The sequence below is a fragment of the Sminthopsis crassicaudata genome, chromosome 2, assembly GCF_048593235.1.
Source record: "Sminthopsis crassicaudata isolate SCR6 chromosome 2, ASM4859323v1, whole genome shotgun sequence".
Taxonomy (NCBI): Eukaryota; Metazoa; Chordata; class Mammalia; order Dasyuromorphia; family Dasyuridae; genus Sminthopsis; species Sminthopsis crassicaudata.
This window is the reverse complement of record NC_133618.1, coordinates 606,899,554-606,923,074: the sequence shown is the minus strand read 5'-3', so window position 1 is coordinate 606,923,074 and position 23,521 is coordinate 606,899,554. Positions and strand designations below refer to the sequence as shown.

At 35.8% G+C, this 23,521-nt stretch overlaps 1 protein-coding gene across 2 annotated transcripts in view; it reads left to right on the top strand.

The window, feature by feature from the left end:
• Window positions 1-23,521, top strand: part of MYOF (myoferlin) — a 151,313-nt gene that overhangs the window by 7,406 nt on the left and 120,386 nt on the right. For both annotated transcript variants that reach the window (XM_074295890.1, XM_074295889.1), the window contains exon 2: window positions 21,356-21,411. In XM_074295890.1, the coding sequence (XP_074151991.1) occupies window positions 21,356-21,411 (56 nt within the window). The remainder of the gene's footprint in view (window positions 1-21,355; window positions 21,412-23,521) is intronic.

The window sequence follows — 23,521 nt, the reverse complement described above, 5'->3', positions numbered from 1 at the left end:
TCCGGCTCAAAGGGAATGGATAGTTTGATCACTGTTTTTAGCATGGTTCATAATTTCTTTCCAGAATTGTTTATACAGTTCACAACTCTACTAATCTTAGTCTTTCCACAACTCTTTTAACATTGACCCTTTTGTCATCTCTGCATATCTTTTTAAAAATTATATAATAATTAGACTGGAAAGGGAATTAAGAAACTTTTTTTCCCTTTTGTCCCAAGCCCTGAAATGTTAGGTGACTTAAACTTCAAAGGGTAATATCTCTTCCTTTATCTACTAAGTCAAGTTACATTTACTTAAGACTCTATTATAGAATCTTGAATATGGAAGGACCCTGAAAGGAAATTTAAACAATCTCCCAACTTTCAGACAGTGTCATACTTAGATCTGTTGTTGATCAGTCATTTTTCACTTGTGCCTGATTCTTTGGGCCCCTATTTGGGATTTTCTTGCAAAGGTTCTTGAGGAGTTTTCCAATTCCTTCTCCAGCTCATTTTCAAATGAGGAAACTGAAGCAAACAAGGTTAAGTAACTTTCAAAGGGTCACATAAATAGTAAGCATCAGAGGCTGGATTTGAACTCAGGTCCTCCTCAGGGCCAGCTCTCTATCCACTGTACCACCTAGTTGCCCCAAACCTACGATGTATTCAATTATGTTTAACAAAAGATATATTTTTGGATGCTTAGCTTACCACTTTCCTAGCACTTATCCCTAAAGGCTAATAAATGAATAGAGTATTAGCATTCTTTTAAATTTTATTTAATTTTGATTTGTTTATATTAAGATGGGGATTGGCCACCAGCTGAGCTTCCCTGGCAAAAGGATAATCCCTTTTGTGTATGTGCTACTACTTTTGGCTGTAGTATTTCTCAGAATTCTGATTCTGTTTTTGAGAGCATTAAAAAGAATAACATGAAATTGTGCATACATATATATATATCAAAGATATTTTCCTCATTTCTTGTCAGTTTTTGAAGTTTCATCAATGGAAACTCCTCGCTTTAAAGATTTCTCTCTCTCTTTCTCTCTCTTCTCTCTCTCTCTTTCTCTCTCTTCTTCTCTCTCTCTCCTCTCTCTCTCTCTCTCTCTCTCTCTCTCTCTCTCTCTCTCTCTCTGACTCTCCCCTCTTTTTTGATGATCTTATCATCAGCTCCCATGAGTCCAATCATGAATTCAATGAAAATGACGCTAAGTTCAACTGTATTTTAATGCCATCTCTCTCCTGAACCTCAGTCCCACATCACTAAATGCCTATTGGACATTTCTAATGGGATGTGTTCTATTGTATCAAACTCAAAATGTCCAAAACAGAATTCTCATTATAGTTCCATAAATCTATCTTTTCCCCTAACTTTCCTATTTCTGTCTAGGGCACCAACATCTTTTCATTTACCCAGGCTTGCAACCTCAGTTATCTTCTCCAACTCCCACTACCATACCCTCTTGTTCTGATATTCTGAGGTCAAATCTTGTTGATTTTACCTTCACAACATTATTAACATCTGTTGCCCTTTCTCTACTCACAAAAGTGACCTCTAGTTCAGCCCTTTATCTCTTCTTGCTTGGATTACTGCAATAATCTTTCCCTTCAAAATGATATTCCCGAAATGTTTATATGACCATATTGCTCCTATGTACTCAAAATACAAAAAACTTCCTTTTTTCTTTAGGATAAAATATAGACTTGGCATTTAAACCCCATACACTGTCTGACTCCAGCCTATCTTTCCAGGCTTATGCATTCTCCCTAAAATACTCACTTTCTTACAACATCATCCCATTTTCTGCCTTTGAACAGGTTGCCCAGAATTCCTAGAATATATTCAGTAACTGAGAAATCTTATGATGTTATCTCTCCTATTTATATTTTAATAATTTGTTCATCTGTTCATTCAACAAGTATTTTGCCACAAAATAATTTTTTTATTTTTTGTATTTTAGACTTAAACTAAAAGAGATCTGAGTTTAAAGAATAAGTTGTCCACTTATTGGCAATGTAACCTTGGGCAAATTCCTAAATTTCTCTGATTTCCTTATCCATAAAATAGAAATTATAATGCTTGTATCTTCTACCTCATTAGGTTGTTGTGCTGGTCAGTCAATCAAAAAGCATTTGGAGATGAAGATCTTTGTAAGATTAAAACATGAATTATATGAATGTCAGCTATTACTATAATCAGCTCCTTGAAATGACAAGCAATGGACAACTTAACCTTTGGTATAAGGGAAGCAAATTAGAGACCAGGAGAGGAGAGGACTCTGACAGAGCATGGGAAAGATAGAGTGCCACTGGCTCTGCAGGTATAAACCCATCAAAAGCAACAAAGTGATGGGACAAGATTGTTATTTTATTTTATCAGTTCAGTTCAATCTGTCAAAGATTTATTAAACATCTATGATGTGGGTGCCATTGAGGATAGAAAAAAAAAGAATGGTCCCTGCCCTTAAGAAGCCAAGTTTCTATTGAGAGGATACAGATTGCATACTAATAATTATGTTATTACCTGATTATATTGTATTACCATTATTAGTTGATAAGGTAATAATGGGACCAAGAGTAAAGATAAGGGAAGCTTAGAAGGAGGCAGCACTTGAGCCAACCTTGAAAAAAAGTGAGGATGCTGGAAGACAGATATGAAGAGGGAATGATCAATGGATCCATGACTTTATTTTGGGTTGTCCAAATAGTGTATATTTAATCAGTTATCTAAACATCAGTAATTTGTCTAAGGGGGTATATTTTTATTTAACATATCTTTAAGAATCTATGGTTTCTGAGCAATTAAATGGTATAGTGGATAGAGCACTGGTTCTGGAATCAGGAGGATCTGAGTTCAAATCCAGACTCAGCACATACACAAGTCACTTAGCCCCAATTGCCTCAATTAAAAAAATAATTAATAAAAAAAGAATCTGTGGGTCCAATTATTTCTCCGAACTTAAGACAATGTAGTAAGCTAAATACTTTCTGTTCCCTCCATCATTAAGGGCTGACCTGGTGGGAATTTTCCCTCTAGTTTTTCTAAGCAGTTAACATATGCAAAAACCTATGCACCATAAACAAATGTTCATGCTGCACAAGCCAAATTATGAAGATACTAAAGAGGAGCAGACTTTATTGTCTTGCAGAAGCACCTGGCACCTCAATAGGAACTACTGCTTGTTGTTTAGTTGTTTCAGAGTCTATGTGACCATGTTAGGGCTTTCTTGACAAAGAAACTGGAATTGTTTCCCATTTCCTTCTCCAACTCATTTTATAGATGAGGAAACTGAGGCAGATAAGGTTAGGTAACTTGCCCAGGATCACACAGCTAGTAAGTATTTGAGGTCGGATTTGAATTCAAGTCTCCAGGTCCTGTACTTCATCCACTGTGTCAACTAGCTGCCTAGAGTAATTCCTACATTTTCATTTAGGGTTCCAGAGGACCACGAGGATGGAACTGGTCCAAGATGAGTTATCCAGGGTTGGCTCCCAGTCTGTGTCTCATATTGGGCATGATGAAACAGAGACTTGGAGCCAAGTTTGTTCACTGAATCATATTCTGGATTCCAAGAGAACCAAAAACCTGGCTAGCTGAAAAGGAATGAGAGAGTTGTGGGAGCTGTAACCATTGGAATATTTATTGTGGGCCATACAAAATTATCAACTTATAGAAAACTCAAGCAATGGGAAGTTGTTGTACCTAGCTTTCAGTTCATCAATTCCTGAGGGTGTTGTGCAAATGATTTTGCAATCTAAATGCACATTTACCCACCCTTGCATCTAATCCATTCTCATCTTAATTGCTTAATATGATCTTCCTAAAGTGAAGGCCCCATTCAATAAACTCTCAAGGCACCTGTTACTTCCTATTACTTTCAATCTAAAATCTTTTGTCTTTTAAAGTACTTCATAATCTAAACCCTTCCTACCTTTCCAGTTTTCTTGCACCTTATGCCATTGCACACACTCTGCAATATAGGACCGCTGGCGTCCTTGCTCTTTCTGGCACTTGACTGGGCAACTTTCTTTTTTTTTTTTTTTTTGCAATTTTTTAACTTTTCTTTTCTTTTCTTTTCTTTTTTATTTAGAATTTTTTCCCCACAGTATATATGCATGAGTAATTTTTTATAACATTATCCCTTGTATTCATTTTTCCAAATTACCCCCCCCTCCACTCCCTCCCCCCGATGACAGGCAATCCCATACATTTTACATGTGTTACAATATAACCTAGATACAATATATGTGTGTAAATACCATTTTCTTGTTGCACATTAAGTATTAGATTCCAAAGGTGTAAATAACCTGGGTAGATAGACAGTAGTGCTAACAATTTACATTCACTTCCCAGTGTTCCTTCTCTGGGTGTAGTTATTTCTGTCCATCATTGATCAACTGGAAGTGAGTTGGATCTTCTTTATGTTGAAGATATTCACTTCCATCAGAATACCTCTTCATACAGCACTGAAGTGTACAGTGATCTTCTGGTTCTGTTCATTTCACTCAGCATCAGTTGATGTAAGTCTCTCCAGGCCTCTCTGTATTCCTTCTGCTGGTCATTTCTTACAGAGCAATAATATTCCATAGCCTTCATATACCATAATTTACCCAACCATTCTCCAATTGATGGACATCCATTCAACTTCCAGTTTCTAGCTACAACAAAAAGAGCTGCCACAAACATTTTGGCACATACAGGTCCCTTTCCGCTCTTTAGTATTTCTTTGGGATATAATCCCAATAGCATCAATGCTGGGTCAAAGGGTATGCACAGTTTGATAATTTTTTTGGGCATAGTTCCAAATTGCTCTCCAGAATGGCTGGATTCTTTCACAACTCCACCAGCAATGTATTAGTGTCGACTGGGCAACTTTCACTGGCTATTCCTACACTTAGAAAGTTCTCCCATCTCTTCTCTGCCTGTTAGCATCTCTGGAGTTCTTCAAGCCTCAGCTAAAAAGACATATCCTCTACAACTCAGCTTCTTAAACTGTGGTTCATGATCCCATATGAGTCTCCTAAATGAGTGTGGAGATCATGAAATTATGATTTATTATCAATAAATGTTTGATTTGTTTATGCCTATTTTATATACCTATATACCTGGTGTCATGTAAATATTTCTTGGTTGAAAAGGTGTGGCAAGAGGAAAAAGTTTGAGGCCATGCAGGATAGGAAGTGTCTTAAGGTGTGTCCTGAATATTCCTAGGTACATAGTATTTTGGAATACAAAGTATACTAGATTTGGAATCATAAGACTGAGTTTGAATCAGGACTCTTTACCTTACTACCAGCATGATCTTGGGAAGCTCAGTTTCTTAATTTGTAAAATGAGACAACTCTAAAGGATTCCTAAAGGACCTTTTAATTTGAAATCTTATGATCTGATAATTCAAGGAGACCTGGGCAGCCAGGTTTGTTTCTCTTTGTTTCTTCGTCTAATGTCCCCATGATTCTGATGTAACTGGTTCCACTATGTAACATGCTACTGCAAATAAGGGTTAGGAGCCAGAGAAAAAGGCATAAAAGAGAGTAGAGGAGAAGAAAATGACCTCAGTTTTTGTTCCTTGTAGATTCTGTGTGTCAGCAAGCTGTCCAAATGAAGATAATAGGCAGTTGAAGTAGAATAAGGGGTTAGTAATTTGCCAAATTCTGCCCAAAAAGTTTAATCCATTTAATGGTGGTAGTAGTGTGTATGTGTATGTATGTGTGTTCTCGTTCAGAGTAAGAGAGCAAAGATTAGGAGTTCATACTTCTTTTTAATTAACTAGGGTTTGGTGAGATCAGCCTGCTGTTTTACTAACTTTTTGACTTGTTACAAGGTGATGTGTACATAGGCCACATTTACTTCTCAACTGTGGCATTAAAAAGTTGTGACCAAAGAAATGCCAGTCTATAGTATGTAACTGGTCTATTTCTTCCTTTTTATCAGAATGATTAAATTGCCCAATAGTGTTCATTGTTCTGTGTGGATCCAATCTGTAAAAGAAAGAACATTAACCAGTACTGAAAAAAATCCTTTCAGTATCTTTCAAGATGCAGGTTTGCCACAGGATAATGAAATTCTCTTGTGCTATTTATGATTTTGGGCTGGAATTTAAGATTGGCAATGAACCAGTTCTTTATTAGAGAAATGGAACCATTTTATTAATGTCTACGAAAATCATACAATAAAATCTTAATGATGGCAAAGAACTGGAAGTTGAAGGGATGATCATTTATTGGAGATTGGCCGAATAAATTGAAATATGTGATTATGATGGAATACTGCTGTTATAAGAAATAATAAAAAAGTTGGCTTTTTTTAAAAAAAAAGAATAAATGCATGAAATAATGCAGAGTGAAATGAGCCAAATCAAGAGAATGTTGTATAAAGTAAATGTAATTTTCATCAAAGAGTAACTGTTAATGACTAAGTTAGTCTGAATAATATCAATGTTCAAATAAACTATTAAGGACTTATGAAGGAAAATGCCATCCACCGTCAGACAAAGAATTGATCTTTGGAAGTATGTATCATATGGTTGTACACACACACATATATCAAATATTGGCCTTCTCTAATGTAAGGATGAAAGGGAGAGAGATAATTTGGAACTCAAAACATAACTAAAATATCTTAAAAAATCAAATATAATCTGTCATATGGATGGCAACCTAGCCATCCTGTACTATGGTTGAAAGGCCATAACATGTTATTTCATTCTTAGACAATGTGTCCTTGAAAAACTGAGTCTCTAATTTAAAAAAAATTAATGAAAGACTATCTCATTGGAATGGGTCTGAAAAAGTTTCAGGATGTCTGTTCCCCAGGGCAGGTCTTCTAGAAAGCAGGATTTCTGAGGATGATGCTACTTTTTATTGTTTTTCAGTTCACTGATTATTTTTTTTTTTATTTTTACAATCTGATTTCCTCAGAGCTAAGAATTCCTGCTAGGGGGACCTTTTCTACCAAAGTAGATTACATTCCATTTATAATAAAGAAAATTTATATTTTGCCTGAGCACCTAGAGTACATGGACTTGTCCATGGTCACTCAGAGGAGGCTATAGCTAATAAGTCTTTAAGATGAGATGTCAATTTGGGTCTTCCTGACTCTAAACCTACTGGAATATCATCTGACTGTTGTCATACAGTTGCAACTTTTAAATTAAGAAATTCTCTCCGCAGTCATCATTGTATACTCTTACCTCTTTGGGCTATATACCTTTATATTTTGCCTGAGCACCTAGAGTACATGGACTTGTCCATGGTCACTCAGAGGAGGCTATAGCTAATAAGTCTTTAAGATGAGATGTCAATTTGGGTCTTCCTGACTCTAAACCTACTGGAATATCATCTGACTGTTGTCATACAGTTGCAACTTTTAAATTAAGAAATTCTCTCCGCAGTCATCATTGTATACTCTTACCTCTTTGGGCTATATACCTAGAAGTAGGATCTCTGGCTCAAAGGGAATGGACATTTTGATCACTGTTTTAGCATGGCTCATAATTTCTTTCCAGAATGGTTTATACAGTTTACAATTCTACTAATCTTATATTGATAAGCCTGTCTTTCCACAACTCTTTTAACATTGACCCTTTTGTCATCTCTGCATACCTTTTTAAAAATTATATAATAATCATTGTATATTCTTCCTCCTTTCTCTTCATCTGCTTGCATACTCTACACTCCTATCCTGTTCTGTCTGCCATTGGCTACTGCCACACAAGGTTAATATGACTCACTGATCTGGTAAAATCAAAAAGTGGAAAAAATAAATCAAGTTGATTGCAATTTTGTAGTGTGCCCTCCTGGCAGTTACAATTACTAGTTTGTCCTAGGCCCAACAGAGTACCTTTGACCACTGACTTTTGCAGTGTGAGCTCTACCCGGCTCGCCTCCTCTGAGGCCTTCAAAGGTCTCTGGTCACTATCTCTTGAATCTATAGTTTAACAACAGGTAGTGCACTCAAGAACAGCCACATGTAATCTTAAAAGCCTTTATTATACCTACTCACATAATGCCCTGACTGATGCCCTGACTTGTTGGTTCCCAAGTGAACACCTGGTCAAAAGACCCACGAGTTCACTACCAAAATCCTTACCTCTTTCGGCTACCCATCTTGGCTTGGCCACCCAGGCTAGGGAGCCAGGGTCAAGAGCGCCAGGTTAAAGAGAGCGACTGCTGCCTGCAGTGGGCTTACATAGGGCCTGTGAGGTCACACACACAGCCAATCAGTGAGAGAGTCACCCATTTCGAAGCTATCTCAATATGGCCAGGATCCCGCCCAAGGGCAGTCCTAATATCCACAGAAATTACTTCCGGGCCTCAATCTCCCGATGCACTGTGGCACCCATTTAAAGGGCCCTTACAGAATTTCATAAGAATGTATACAGAGATACCTTCTTTCAAATTCAATTCAATTCAGCAAACATAATTTAATTTACAATACAATGTATTATATACCTATTGGTATATAATATATAAGAAATTGGGAATAGACCTCTTTTCCAAGAAATTTCTAATTTAATGAGGGAAGAAAGTGGGCAAATAATAATGATACAAATGACAACAATATAATTGTAAACCCATGTAAAGTACAATGAGAAATTTGAGGAATATGGCATAGTAGAAAGAGCCATCAATGCCAATCTAGTCTTGCTATTTGTATATTCTTAATCATTTATTTTTTATAGACCTCAAGGTTTTTTTAAAGCAAAATACAGGGGTGGGGAAGAGTACAGCATTGAATTTGATGATCTTGAAGGTCTCTTCCAGCTATAAATACTTTGAACCTATTATGTTTCAGCTGAGGAAGGGAAGAGAGATGAACAAGAGCTATTAAGAAAGGGAGGATTGAGGGAAGGGAGCCCATTGAAAGCAGGGAAGACAAGGTAGGCTATTCTGGTTAGAATGTATAGTCTTTTTAGTCATGTCTGACTCTTTGTGATCCTACTTGAGGCTTTCTTGGCAAAAATACTAGATTAGTTTGTCATTTCTTTCTTCAGTTCATTTTACAGATGAAGAAACTGAAGCAAAAAGGATTAAATGACTTGCCCAGGGTCACATAACTACTAAGTATCTAAGCAAGATTTGAACTCAGGAAGGAACAACCTAACTATAGGTTCTATTTAACATCTAGCTGCTCACAAAATGTATAGTACATAAAAAGTAATAAGGATGGAGGGGAATATTGGAGTTAAACCATAAATGGTTTGAATTTATTAATTTCCAAGATCAGAAGTTCAGATTAATTCTTTATCAGTGAGGTAATATAGAGCCACTAAAGATTTTTATTTTTTATTTTTACTAGTGAAATGATTTGGTTCAATTGGTGCTATTAGGGGAAATAACTATATGAAGCAGCTGTGTGTAGGACAGATTAGAAAGAGGAAAGACTGGAGGTAGGCACATCAGTAATGAAGTTATTATAATATTCTAGATGGTCAAAGATGACTGCAGTAGGAGTGCAGAGGAGGAGACAACATAAGAGATGTTTAGGAGATAGAAGCATAGTATTTGGCAGATGACTACATGTGGGTGGTGGGGTAAAGAGTCAAAAATAACTCCCAAGATTATGAACTTGGATGTGTGGGAAGATGGTGGGGACATAACCCACAGAACATTGTTGGAAGGAGAATAGGGATACAAGAGAAAAAGTATGAATATGGCTTGGATTTGTGGAGCATCAGATGCTGATGGGATATCCAAATGGAAATGATAAGATGGGGAAAAGTTAAGGGTGAATGTGTAGATTTGGAATTCATCTGCATAGAGTAATAATTGAAGCCATCAAAATGTAATAGAAATAAGAAAAAGGGAGCCAAAGACAGAACCTTGTGATACACACACCTTTCAATGGGAGGGAAGAGCCAACAAAAGGGAGGGAAGATCTGGGGAGTACTTAGGAGAACAAGAATTTACTGTCATGGAATTTAAGGAAGAAGTGGGTTAGAATTAGTGATGTACTAGAGCACACCAACTCTCTAACCAATTGAATTGATGGTTAAATTTTCAGCATGTATATAACCAGAATAAGCTAACTACAAATTAGGAATTGATTCATTGATTTGTTGATTGTCTAGCCCTTAAAATATTAATAATGCAAATTGAAGCCTGGTTGCTGAACATTTAATAACACATCCTGAATTGCTTCACAAACATTGCTTGAGCTCAGCTGGAGCTCAGGAGGAGACTCAGAGAATAAAATCTTTGCCAGGCTGGAGGACTTGTTGATTGACATAATAATAATGATAATAAATATTTGTTGTTCAGTCATTCAGTTGTATCCTATTCTTCATATCTTCTTTGGTCCTCTACTATCTCTGGAAATCGCTCCAAGCATTTATTCATTGTTTCCAGGATACTGTCTATTTATCTCATTCTCTGCTGTCCTCTTCTCATTTTGCCTTCAGTCTTTCCCAGCATCAAGATCTCCAATATGTCCTGTCTTATTATGTGGCCAAAGTATTTAAGCTTCAGCTTCAGTATTTGTCCTTCCAATGAATAGTCACAATTAAATTTCTTTCAGTATTGACTGATTTGATCTCTTTGCTGTCCTAGGGACCCTCAAAATTTTTCTCCAGCACCACAATTCCAAAATTTCAATTCTTTGGAGCTTAACCTTCTTTACAATACAAAACTCACAGTCATATATTATAAGGAGAAAAATCATAGCTTTGACTATCTGGATTTTTGTCAGCAAAATGAGATCTCTGCTTTCTGTTACACTCTCTATATTTGCAAAAGCTTTCCTTCCAAAATGCAAGAGATTTTTTAATTTCATGGCTGCAGTTGCATTTTCCAGGGTTCTTTGAATTTAAGAATATAAAATCTGACACTACTTTCCCCTATTTTCCAGAAAGTGATAGGACCAGATGCCATGATCTTAGAGATTTTTTTTGTTTTTTTGAAATGTTAATCTTCAAACCAAATTTTACCTACTCCTTTACTAAGAGGCTTCTTAATTTGGGTTCACAATAATAGTGATAATGATAATAAAACTATCATTTATATAGTACTTTAAGGTTTAAAAAATACTTTTCTTGGATTCTTTCACTTGAACTTCATAATAATCCCTGGTAAGAAGTTCAGCATGAGGAGCCAGCAAAAAACAGAGAAAAGACATAAAATAGGGTCAAAGTTGTAGAGGGCTGGAACTCTGAAAAGGTGTGCTTGTATCCAGAACTGAAGAGTACTTAAGGCTAAGGATCTACTCAGTGTGAGATAATGTTCTATCAATATATACTTAGATGATATGGTGATGTGATGGCTCTCCTCAGGATTGGCCCTGCTGAATGTGGTGTGGTGAGATAATCCTAGGGAAGGATTGAAGGGCTGAGGGGAGAGTTAGAGTCTCTTTACCACAGCATGCTCAGCAGGGAAGACTTCAGGCTTCAGACTTCAGAGTCTTTGATGAACCACTTCTCCTCCTAAAGACCAAGGACTTTGACTGATCCTGATCCTGACTCTGATCCTGAGGGCCTCCAGAGTGCTAGCCTGGACATTACAAAAGTCATTAATGTCATTGGAGAGATCTTTTTCAATAGAAGGATAGAACTAGAAGGCAGACTGGATTTTATTGAGAATGGAGTGAGAGGCAGCAAGTGTAGAATACTTTTTCTAAAAGCAATTTATAGTCTTAGAAACTTGACTACTAGAATATTATATGGTTCATGAATGGTTATATGATTTCCCCAAGATCAAATAGTTAGGGTTAATGATAATATTTGGGGACAGCTAGATGGCGCAATGGATACAGCACCAGCTCTGAAATCAAGAGGACCTGAATTCAAATCTGAGCTCAGACACTTGACACTTCCTAGCTATGTGACCCTGGGCAAGTCACTTAATCCCAATTGCCTCAGCAAAATAATAATAATAATAATATTTGGAATGGAGGTCTTCTTGGCTTTAGAGACTAGCTCTGTACCCACTAAGCCATGTTGTCTCTCATTTTATATACACAATATATATGAATATATGTATATATAGAATACATATACATATAATATAAATATGTATCCATACACACCATACATATATATAATTACTACAGGGTAGAATATGATCAGGCCAAACTTATAAATATATTTCTTCATCTTATATTTTTTTCAATTCATTCCTATTCTCCCAGGCCATAAACCCTGATCTGACCTGAATTTTCTCCCTTAACTATCTAACTTATATTTTAGTCATTCAACTATATAGTCTTTCATCTCTGAATTTCTTGCCTTTTAATACTTGTATTATTCAAATATTGTCAAATCTCAACCCCTGGAGTCAGTTTTTGTACTTTTACTCATGAGTTGATGAATATTTCTAGTAAAAATTGTGTAAAAGTGAATTGACTGGGACCACTACAAATCATGTTGGACTACAGGACAACCTATTATGATTCTGTTTGACTATTATGCTCCTAATGTCCTTTTCAAACTTTTCTCCTCAAGTACTCTAAGTATTTCTCAAGAGAATCTTTCCTATTTTTTTTTGAGAAAATTGAGGTCTTTTAATGCAACTCTATTCTATACCTCAAAATCTATCAACATCTTTACTTGTCCTCTGAAATCCCATGTCTGATGAAGCCATAGCATTTCTCATTGCCAAAAACTGGGTATCCCATATGGCATTGTCCTGGGCTTGTCTCTTAACACTCTTTCCCTTGGGAATTTAATCTCTTCCTTATGGCTCAATTCTTCCCTCTACACATATCACTGCTAAAACCATATATTTAACCTAGATCTTTCCTGAATTCTAGTTCCTCTTGTTTGGACAGCACCACTTGGTTATGTCAAATTCAATATGTCCAAGACAGACTAACTTTTATTTCCTGCAGTATTCTCCTCCTCTAAGTTCCCCTGTTTATATCTACAAGATTGTAGATTTAAATCTACAAGGAAGAGAATTCATATCAATCCTTTCATTTTATAGATGAGGAAACAGTCTCTTGTTTGGAACCAAATTCATTCTTTGTAATCTCACAATATCTATTTTTGTTTGTTCTGTAGCAATCATTCTTTTCTACACTGTTGTAGTCAATGTATCCATTATTCTCGTTGTTCGGCTTATTTCATTCTTCATTATTTTAAGTAAGTCTCTCTCGGTTTCTTTGCATTCCCCATAATCTTTGTTTCTTACAGCATTACAATGCTCTGTTACATTAATGTGTCACAATATGTTTATCCATTAACCAATCAATGGTCTTCTACTTTGTTTCCAATTTTTTGCTACCACAAAAAGAGCTACTGTAAATATTTTAGTGTACTATATATTGAACTTTTGTCAATGACTTTCTTGGGTATTTGCATAGCAGTAAAATCTCTGGGTCAAAGAGTAAATGTATTTTAGCTACTTTATTTGTATAATTTCAAGTGCTTCCTGGAATGATTGTATAAATTTATAACTCTACCAACAGTGCTTACGATTATTGTGAACAGCAGAGCACTGAAAACATCTGAATTGTTATGATTGGAAACTCCTCTGCTGATGAGTGGTATTTTTCTTCAGTGCCTCAATATGGTATGAGATCAACTCTGGCTCCTCAATGACCGCCAGTGGAGGTTGAAACTTGGTGACCAAGTGGCAAGTCTGTAGGACCAGCCTACTTAAGTCCAGAGACCCATTACCAGGGGCAGCTGGATTATGAATATTTCAGCTGCAGAAACATTTGAAGAGGGGCAGCGAAGTGGCACATGGATAGGATGCCAGACCTGAAGTTAGGAAGACTTTTCTTCACATGTTCAAATCCAGCCTCAGGCACTATGTGTCTAGCTATGTGATGCGGGGCAAGTCACTTAACCCTCTTTGTCTCAGTTCTTCATCTGTAAAATGAAGTAGAGAAGGAAATGGCAAACCTACCCAGTGTTTTTGCCAGAAAGGAAATGGCAAACCTCTTCAGTATTTTTGCCAAGAAAACTCCAAATGGTGTTGAGAAGAGTCAAACATGACTAAAATGATTGAACGGAAGAATATTTGAAGACCATATATCAATCTATGGAAGGGTGGTGATTTGTATCTGTAGAGGAATGAACAGAAGGAATAATGGATTCCTGAGTCTAAGTATTATAATGAAGTTTCATTTCACTAGATTCATTTCTTACAGTTAAGGAAACAGGCATGAAACATTCAAGTCATATATTCCAAATTACCCAGATTGTTTTTTTTTAAATAATAGCTTTTTATTTTCAAAATATATGCAAAGATAGTTTTCGCATTCACCCTTGCAAAACCCTGTGTTCCAATTTTTTCTCCCATTCTTCCTGCCCCCCCACTCCTCCCTTAGATAGCAAGTAATCGATATAAGTCAAATATGTGTGATTCTTTTAAACATATTTCCACAATTATTATGCTGCACAAGAAAAATCAGATTAAAAAGGGGGAAATGAGGGGAAAAGGCAAGCAAGCAACAAAAAAAAGGGTTAAAATGCTATGTTATTATCCACACTCAAGTTCCCACAGTCCTCTTTTTGGATGTAGATGGCTCTCTCCATCACAGGTTTATTGGAATTGGCCTGAATCACCTCACTGTTGTAAAGAGTCATGGCCATCAGAATTATCATTGCATAGTCTTGTTGTTGCTGTGTACAATGTTCTCTTAGTTCTATTTACTTCACTTAGCATCAGTTCATGTAAGTCTCTCCAACCCTCTCTGAAATCATTCTGCTGATCATTTCTTTTTTTGTTTGTTTTGTTTTTTGTTTTTTGTTTTTTTTGGTTTTTTTTGATCAATTCTTATAGAACAATAATATTCCTTAACATTCATATAACATAACTTAATTCAGCCATTCCCCAACTGATGGGCATCCACTGTTTCCAGTTTCTTGCCACTGCAAATAGTTTTGCACATGTGGGTCCTTTTTTATGATCTTTCTCTTTGGGATACAGACTCAGTAAAGAAACACTGCTAGGTCAAAGGATATATACTGTTTGATAGCCCTTTGGGCATAGTTCCAAATTGCTCTCCAGAGTGGTTGGATCAGTTCACAATTCCACCAACAATATATTAGTGTCCCAGTTATCTCACATCCCTTCCAACATTTATCATTATTTTTTCCTGTCATTTTATCCAGTCTGAGAAGTATGTACCTCAGAGTTATCTTAATTTGCATTTCTCTGATCAATAATGATTTAGATCATTTTTTCATATTTTTAGAAATAGTTTTAATTTCTTTATCTGAAAATTGTCTCTTCATATCCTTTCACCACTTATCAATTGGAGAATGGCTTATATTATTATAAATTTGAGATAATTCTCTATATAATTTAGAAATGAGGCATTTATTAGAAATCTAGGACATAACATTTTTTTCTCCAGCTTTCTGCTTCCCTTCTGATCTTGTCTGCATTGGTTTTGTTTGTACAAAACAATTTTAACAATATAATCAAAATTATCCATTTTGCATTTCATAACATACTCTAGTTCTTCTTTGGCCATAAATTACTTCCATCTCCAAAGATCTGAGAGGTAGGCTATCCTTTGTTTTTCTAATTTGCTTGTAGTATCTACTCCTTATGTCTAAATAATGAATCCATTTTGCCCTCATCTTGGTAGAGAGTGTTAGATGTTGGTCATTGCCTAGTTTCTGCCACATTATTTTCCAATTTTCCCAGAAATTTTTGTCAAATAGTGAGTTCTTATCCCAGACACTGGGGTCTTTGGGCTTATCACTAAATTACTAACACTAAATTATTACATTCATTGGTTATTGAATCACCCAGCTTGTTAGACATGAGTCTGAAGCTTGTGCTTTTGGGAAAGATGCTGCTTGTCCTGATCTTAAGCATGTTCTATATTTGAGAAATCAGAAATCAAATAAGTCTGTGGAGCTTGGATATCATCAATACACATTGGGATCATCTTAGGTCTTGTAGGCTAAGGAAAAGGATATTTTCTGATAAAGAGAGTTTCCATGAAATACTATTTTTTGTTTTTTAATATAGAACATTTTTTAAGGTTAGCAAGACTTAAAGTGATAGGGAATTGATGTGGTAAAATCACCCTCCTGCTCTCCTTGGTGTTCCAGTTTATCAGTGCTATCAGTTACAGTTTAAAAAAAAAAAAAAAAAAAAGGACCAAACAGTCCCATGTTGTATTTCATTAGCCGCTTAGCCAAAGTTCTCTTCCTGAACTCGTTTGACAACATCACCCTTTAGTGACCAAAAAACAACTGTTTATGCCAGTTTGTTCTGAATTTCTCAAAGTGCTTCTGGAGATTAGAAAGCATTATGTTTCTTTTCCTCTTGGAACCAAAGGGCAACATGTTTTATTGGGGTACAAGTGAGAGAAGGGCTTCCTTCAATTCCTTTCCTGCAGTCTCTCCACCAACCTGGGCTGGCAAGTGTAGAAAAGTATTCCCTTGGGCAGTTGCCAATCAAAGATGGAAGAACTCATGCCAAATGAACCCAGGCTGTTCTACTGAAGAGATGGAGTGGTGCCAGTGGAACATATGATATATAGACACCTACCCCTTGCAGTTTCCTAACCCGGGGAACTGCAGCCAGGGGTAGGTATTTTGTATAATACTTTTGCAGAGAAAGAGGAAAATTTCTAACACCTTCTTCAATGAAAAAAAAAAAGTGTTTTCAGCAAAGTTTATGAAAACGACTTCTAGGAGCAGCTAGGTGGCACAGTGGATAGAGCAACAGCCCCGAAGTTAGGAGGATCTGAGTTCAAATTTGGCCTCAAAGTGGATATCTTCAACAAAAAGAAAATCTAATTCAGTTCCAATTGATCAATGATGGACAGAATCAGTTACACCCAGAGAAGGAACACTGGGAAATGAGTGTAAACTGTTTGCATTTTTTTTTCTTCTTCTTCCCAGGTTATTTCTACCTTCTGAATCCAATTCTTCCTGTGCAACAAGAAATTCAGTTCTGCACACATATATTGTATCTAGAATATGCTATAACATATTTAACATGTATGGGACTGCCTGCCATCTAGGGGAGGGGGTGGAGGGAAGGAGGGGAAAATTCGTAACAGAAGTGAGTACAAGGGATAATGTTGTAAAAAATTACCCATGCATATGTACTGTCAAAAAATTATAATTATAAAATTAATTTTAAAAAATTTGGTCTCAGACACTTAACACTTCCCAGCTGTGTGACCCTGGGCAAGTCACTTAACCTCAATTGTCTCAGGAAAAAAAATAAAAGACAGTTACCTCTAGAAATATGTTGAAATTGTTTCTAACTAACTGGAGAACTGATGATTAAATTTTCAGTATGAACATTTACACCTAAGAAATAGGCAAACATTACAAATTAAGGCTTGATTTGTTGATTGTCTAGACTTGAGAAAGTGTTAGATTAAATCTAGAATTAGATTTAATTAGAAATTAGTCAGAAAATCTAGATTAAACTTAAAAGTATGTCAGGCATATTTTAATTTTTAAAATTTAAACTTTTTTAGAGATCTGGTTGCTAAACATTTACCAACATATCCTTAACTATTTCCCACCTTCACTGGGCATCAATTCTATATCATTCATTTTAGTTTTTCAACCACAAAATAAATTTGGGAGAAATTTTCTCCCTGACTACAAAATGTCAAGCCTATAGTAACTTTATTGAATTGGACAAAAATAAAAGATTTGAATTGTCCATTCTGCCTCTCAGATTCCTAATAACAACTCACATTTTTATAGCATTCATATGTTTACCCATCTCTTTTCCTCAGAAGAGTGCTATAAAGCTAGTAGCATTTATCCCTGTTTTAGAGAGGATAAAATGTAAATGATTCTCCCAGCTAGTAAATATCAGAATCAGACTTAGGACACAGCTTTTCCAATTCCCAGTCTAAAGTTCTTTCTGTAGTAATAATATGGATGTATACATAGCACAGACTCAAAATCGTGGTTCCCCCTTCTCACAAGCCTGTTTCAACAAGGCTCAACAAATAAAACAGATCAAATTTTTGATCTAACGTATTTGCTTGTACTCTTGTGAGCACTTAGATTGCTAAGCATCCATGAATTTCTTTAATTTCCTCATAAGTAGTTAAACAAATTGTCAAACTACAGACATAATGAATAGTCTAGTCATGCAACTATGCTTGGCAAATTGGCATGATCATATTTTTAAGATCTGGGAAAGATCCTGGTTGGTAGATGACCGGCCTTGACAATCAATTCTATTGTGATCCTTACAGGAAATAAAGAATAGTTCTGGGTAAGATAATTAGAAAATAGGGAATGCCCTAGAAAATAACTTATTTCGGTCCTGAAGTTTGAACTATTTATTATTTTCTGTGCAGAAACTGTTTCATTCCTTTCCATAGAAAGAAAGTCATCTTAATAAAATTGGAGTGAGGAATAGAAGAGAGAGCTTCCTATAATTTAATCTAATGTTTTTAGTCTGCAACTTCTGACCTTTTAAAGAAAACACAAGTGGATTTGAATAGCTGAATAATAAAAATATGTGACCCCATAACTGCTGAAAAGAAAATAATTCTCAAACTTTTGTTGGCTTGACTTATTTATATGTGAGTCTAGACTTTCAATGAAAATATAATATATATATTATTCAAATTAAAAATCAAAATAATCAAGACTAACCTTCTAAAGGTGGGATTGAAGTGCCTTTCTCCTGACCAGGAAGCCTGTTCTAGCCCCTAAGAATCATCTGGGAGCCAGCCAGAAAAGTACCAGGAGAAGCAACAGGAAATCTTATTTCCCCAGCTTCCAACAGGGTAGAAGGTGAATAGCCCCACCTATTCAAACAGTCATCTCTAACTTTGTCTGACTCATGCTTCTCCCTTTTGCCCCAACACAGTTTGATTATGAAGTTCACTAAATTGGAATGATCTTTATTTATTAGATTTAGTTAAATTATGAACTCCCATCAAATTATAAACACCTTCATGCAAGCGTTTATTCTTTAAGAATACTTAATTGATGCTTGTTGAGTAATTAATGTATTGGATGGTTTCAACTGGGTTGGTTATTCCCCAAAAATTTACCTCAGATTAGATTAGTTCATTGGCATTCCCACTCTTCTAGGAAAGCCAGGAAAAGGACAAAGCAAGAAATACAATTCTTCTGGGGACTCAGATACAATTATGGTCTTTGTCCTATCATAATTCTAACAATCAACTCTGGGGTCATTTAATGGAGAATTAAAGGAGGATTAGAATTTCATCTTTATCTTAGGCCTGAAGCAACTTGGTTTGCTATCAAACAAATTAACTTGGTGGTTAACATGCTCTGAACATGCCTCCCCTCCCAGTTTCATTAAGTAGGTATTGAACTTGTTCCTCTTTGCTCAATATGCTGCCTCTTTGTACCTCTATTCTATTACTTTGGTCCATGCCTTGTTACTTCCCTCTTCCCAATCCAACATCTGAATCCTTGACTTAGGCCTTGTGGTTGATTAATGACCTGTGGCTTTGAATCTCACTTCTGACATTTGTTACCAGTGTTATTTTGGAAAAGTCACTCGGTTATTTCATTTGTAAAAATGAGGTGGGAAAGAAAAGCAAGTTAAATTTGGAAGAGAGTAGACAGCTTTTAAAAATAAGTGCCATTCTATATGGTATACACTTCATGTAAATGTGTTCAGTTCTTTACTGGAATCTGAGAATGCTTCCAGCTAATAGGATGTCATTTAACCCAGTCAGAGAAATGTTAAAACAAACATTCTTTTCCTTTGACATAGTTTTATTCACTTATCTCAAGAGTTAACTTTTTTTTTGTAATCAGATATGCAGGTTTAGAGTTTTGGTTTTTGAGTTTTGAGGTTTGGTAAGGGAGGGGAATAGTCAATATGAACATGCCAGGCTAAATTCTAGGGAAATCCCTACCTGAAAAAAGAACAGGCCAGTGACCGGGAAAAATAAACTCAGAAAATGAACACTATACATTTATCCATAAATTAAAGATTTGGGAACCATGTTAATTTTAGAAAGGGAGGCTAGTTTAGAATGTTCTGTCTCAAAGCAAGTGGAAAAGTTAATACTTAGCAAAGTAAGTAAGGGTAATGAGTCATAGGTTTGCTATGTTAAGCCCTTGGAAGAATGTAAATGGATAGACAGAGCGATATGAGTAAGCTTAAAGTTTATCTTTGTAGTAGAAAAATACATGGAAATGGAACATTTAGACAACACTAGAACAAAGAAAATTCAAGTCACGAATAGTTTAGGAATCTCTAAAATATGAAAATGACAGTTTCATCACAGAGTTAAAGAATGAAGAAAAGACTACATGTAGGAATTTTGCAGTTTCAAGAAAAGGCAGAATGAGCATTTGTTGCAGATGGTATAAAAAGGATTCCTATTGGGGTTCAGATGGAAGGTCTTTTCCAACTCAGGGATTCCACAATTCCATTAAGATGTATATAAGGGGACCCGCAATATCCAAATGAGGCACTTCGTAGCCACCAGCTACTGATAGCTTTGCAGTATATAGCTACATTTGAATTGAAGTGAAGTGGGAATATTTCCTATTGGAAGTTCAAAAAATTGGATTCTCACTCAAGTTCTTTACTAAATAGCTGTATGAGATTACACAAGTTGAAATCCCTCTTAGAACTTCTGTTTCTCCAGCTAGAAAAAGAGAGGACTGAATTAGATGATTTTTCCAGGTTCATTGACACTATGATTCTGTACAAAATTATTTAATATGTACTATCAGATAGAATAGGAAAAGCAAGGTTGTTTTCACTTGGAGATTCATGAATATGCCACAACTTTATAGTCACTTATCATTGGAAAGAGGAAGCTTGTTTCTTTGATGAAATTGTTGTTGTCCCTCATTTTTTTTTTTTTTTTACTGAGGCAATTGGGGTTAAGTGACTTGCCCAGGGTCACACAGCTAGGAAGTGTTAAGTGTCTGAGATCAGATTTGCACTCAGCTCCTCCTGACTTCAGAGCTGGTGCTGTACTCCACTGAGCCAGCTAACTGCCCCTTGTTCCTCATTTTTGAAAAGGACCAATCACATCATGAGGGTGATGACTTCCATGTGAGTTGGATGAACTAAATTGTGATAGAATGGAATCTAAAAGGATTCTTCCCTTTAGTTTAAGTCCATGTGTGTCAATGCAAACATACAATGTTTGTGTGGAATATCTGTGTGTTTGTATGTGTCTCTCCATCAGTCACTGAGCATTTATGATGTCCCTGCTTTGTTTGAGGCACTGTATTGAGCACTGGGGATACAATGAAAGGCATATGATAGTTCTTACTCCTGGGAAATCCTGCCTCCTTTAACAGCATGTAGACAACAGGGATGCCATGTTTAAGCTCAATTAATTAATCAATAAGCTTCCTCAATAATGACTGATAAGGCATTTCATTAATTGATTATTGATTAATAAACTTATTTATTTTAATGGTTACTTAATACATTTCTTGGTTGATTGATTTTTATTGATATATTTCATTTTTAATTTGCAGATGAAAAGAAGAAAACAAAGAAAATCGATAATGAACTCAACCCTATATGGAATGAGGTGACTTTTTAAAATTTAAGCTTTGTTTAAATATTTTCAGCACCAATCCTTCCTCTTGTGTGTCAGAAACTGGCCTTGGAATTAGAGAATCTATATCATCCTCTCTACGCTCCCTTGTAGGAGTCAAACAAGACCCTAAGGGCTTGATCTTGAGCTTCTTAGAAACCAGTGCCCTGTGGAACCTTCTGTTATATCCAAGTACATGCTTTTTTGTTCAAAACATAGGGAGTATTCTGTTTTAGGGGAGAATCAGGGCAGTGCACTCTGCTTTGCACTCTCCCCTACAGGGGAAGGTTTTGTGGGTTCATTCTCTTTAGAGTGCCTTATGGTAACAATAACAATTTCTAGAATGCTCTAAGATTTACAAAGTGTTCTCTTCTTATCTTCACCAAGACTCTTGGAGGTGGATGCTATTCTTATCCTAATGTTTAATTTAAAACCAAGGCAGTAAAATGACTTGCCCAGGGTCTAATTGCTAGTGCCTAAGATCTTATTTGAACTCAATTCTTGTTAATAATAGTATTCTACCCAAGGCACTGCCTAACTGCCTACTTGGAAAAGGAAAATCAGGCACATTGATGTGGGCATAGATAACTTAATGGGAGCTAATACTAGCTTTGCAAAAGATATAGTCAATTCATTGATTAGTGTCTTGGTTAACATTTCTGTTGCCAACTCTACTTAAACTCATTTGGATGAAATATCATCTGTATTCACTGAACTATAAATATTTGTCAAAAATTGGCAAGCTTGTAAGAAAGCAACCTTTTTCATCCCTTGGTCTTAATGGGGAGATGAGGGATTTGACCCTCAGAAACTGTTATTCAGAGGTCACTTACTTCACGCTGTAATTGTCATCCATGTGCCTTACCAAGTGATTCTTCACTAACCCGTACCACAGTGGGATTTATTTCTAGGCTTCTATTGTTAGTACCTCAACTTAGCCATCCCTTAGACATCCCTTTCTCCAGACTTATCCTTAAATTCCCATGGGGCTTTCATCCAGACTGTGGAGGACAGGTCACCCCTCTCTCTATGTAGTCACATAGAGACTAATAATAATAATAATGATGATAATAATTAAATATATTCATATTTAATTTGTCTTTTGTGCCACTATGACCACATCCCTCTGCCCCAACTAAATTTGTCCTAGGTTCAATATTTTTTACTTACAGCTCTATTGACTACTTGATATACTTTTAAATATATGAGGCATTTGAAAAAACTTGTAATGACAGGATTTTAGAAGATTCCTCTTCTATGAAATAGCTGAATAATATTTCCTAAGGATAACCTGGAGAAGTGGTCAGAACTGGCACTCAGAAGTCAGAATTATTAGAAATAAAATATGTGACAAAAATAATCTTATTAAGTTGTAACTACCTAAAACAATCAGCAAGTATTATCTGTAATAGGGATAAGCTAGAAGCCTTCCCAATAAGATTAAGGGTGAAGCAAGAATACCTGTTATCACCATTATAATTTAACATTATGCTAGAAATGTTAGTTATGGCAATAAAAGAAGAAAAAGAAATTGAAGGAATTAGAATTGGTATTAAGTAAAAAACTACCACTTTGCAGATGATATGATGATATACTTAGAGGATCCCAGAGAATCAACTAAAAACTTCTTGAAATAATTAACAACAAAAATAATCTAATGATTCAAGAGAATGAATCATTAACTCTTCAGATCATCTGAAACCTAAAGGTGTCCTATATACAAGAAGCAAGAATTTGATATGAAACCTATAAAGAAACATAAGATTTGAAACTAGAAGAAAGAAGGAATTAAATTGAGAAATGGAACATGAATAAAGTACTCTAGAGAAAGTTAGTGTCTGACTTTGGTTGGGGCCAGCTAATTATAGGCAAAGAAGTCTCATCTCAGTAAAACAGAATAGCCTTCAAGCAAAATTAACAGATGAGGGAAACTGAAGGAGGTACAGTGGAGCAGCAATATTTAAAATATTATGATGCCATAGAATACAAAGAATGGGGCAAAGGTTGTATCCACAAGGTCACTGCAGGATGATTTAAAATACAACAAATCGGGGGCAGCTAGGAGGACCTGAGTTCAAATCTGGTCTCAGACACTTAACACTTT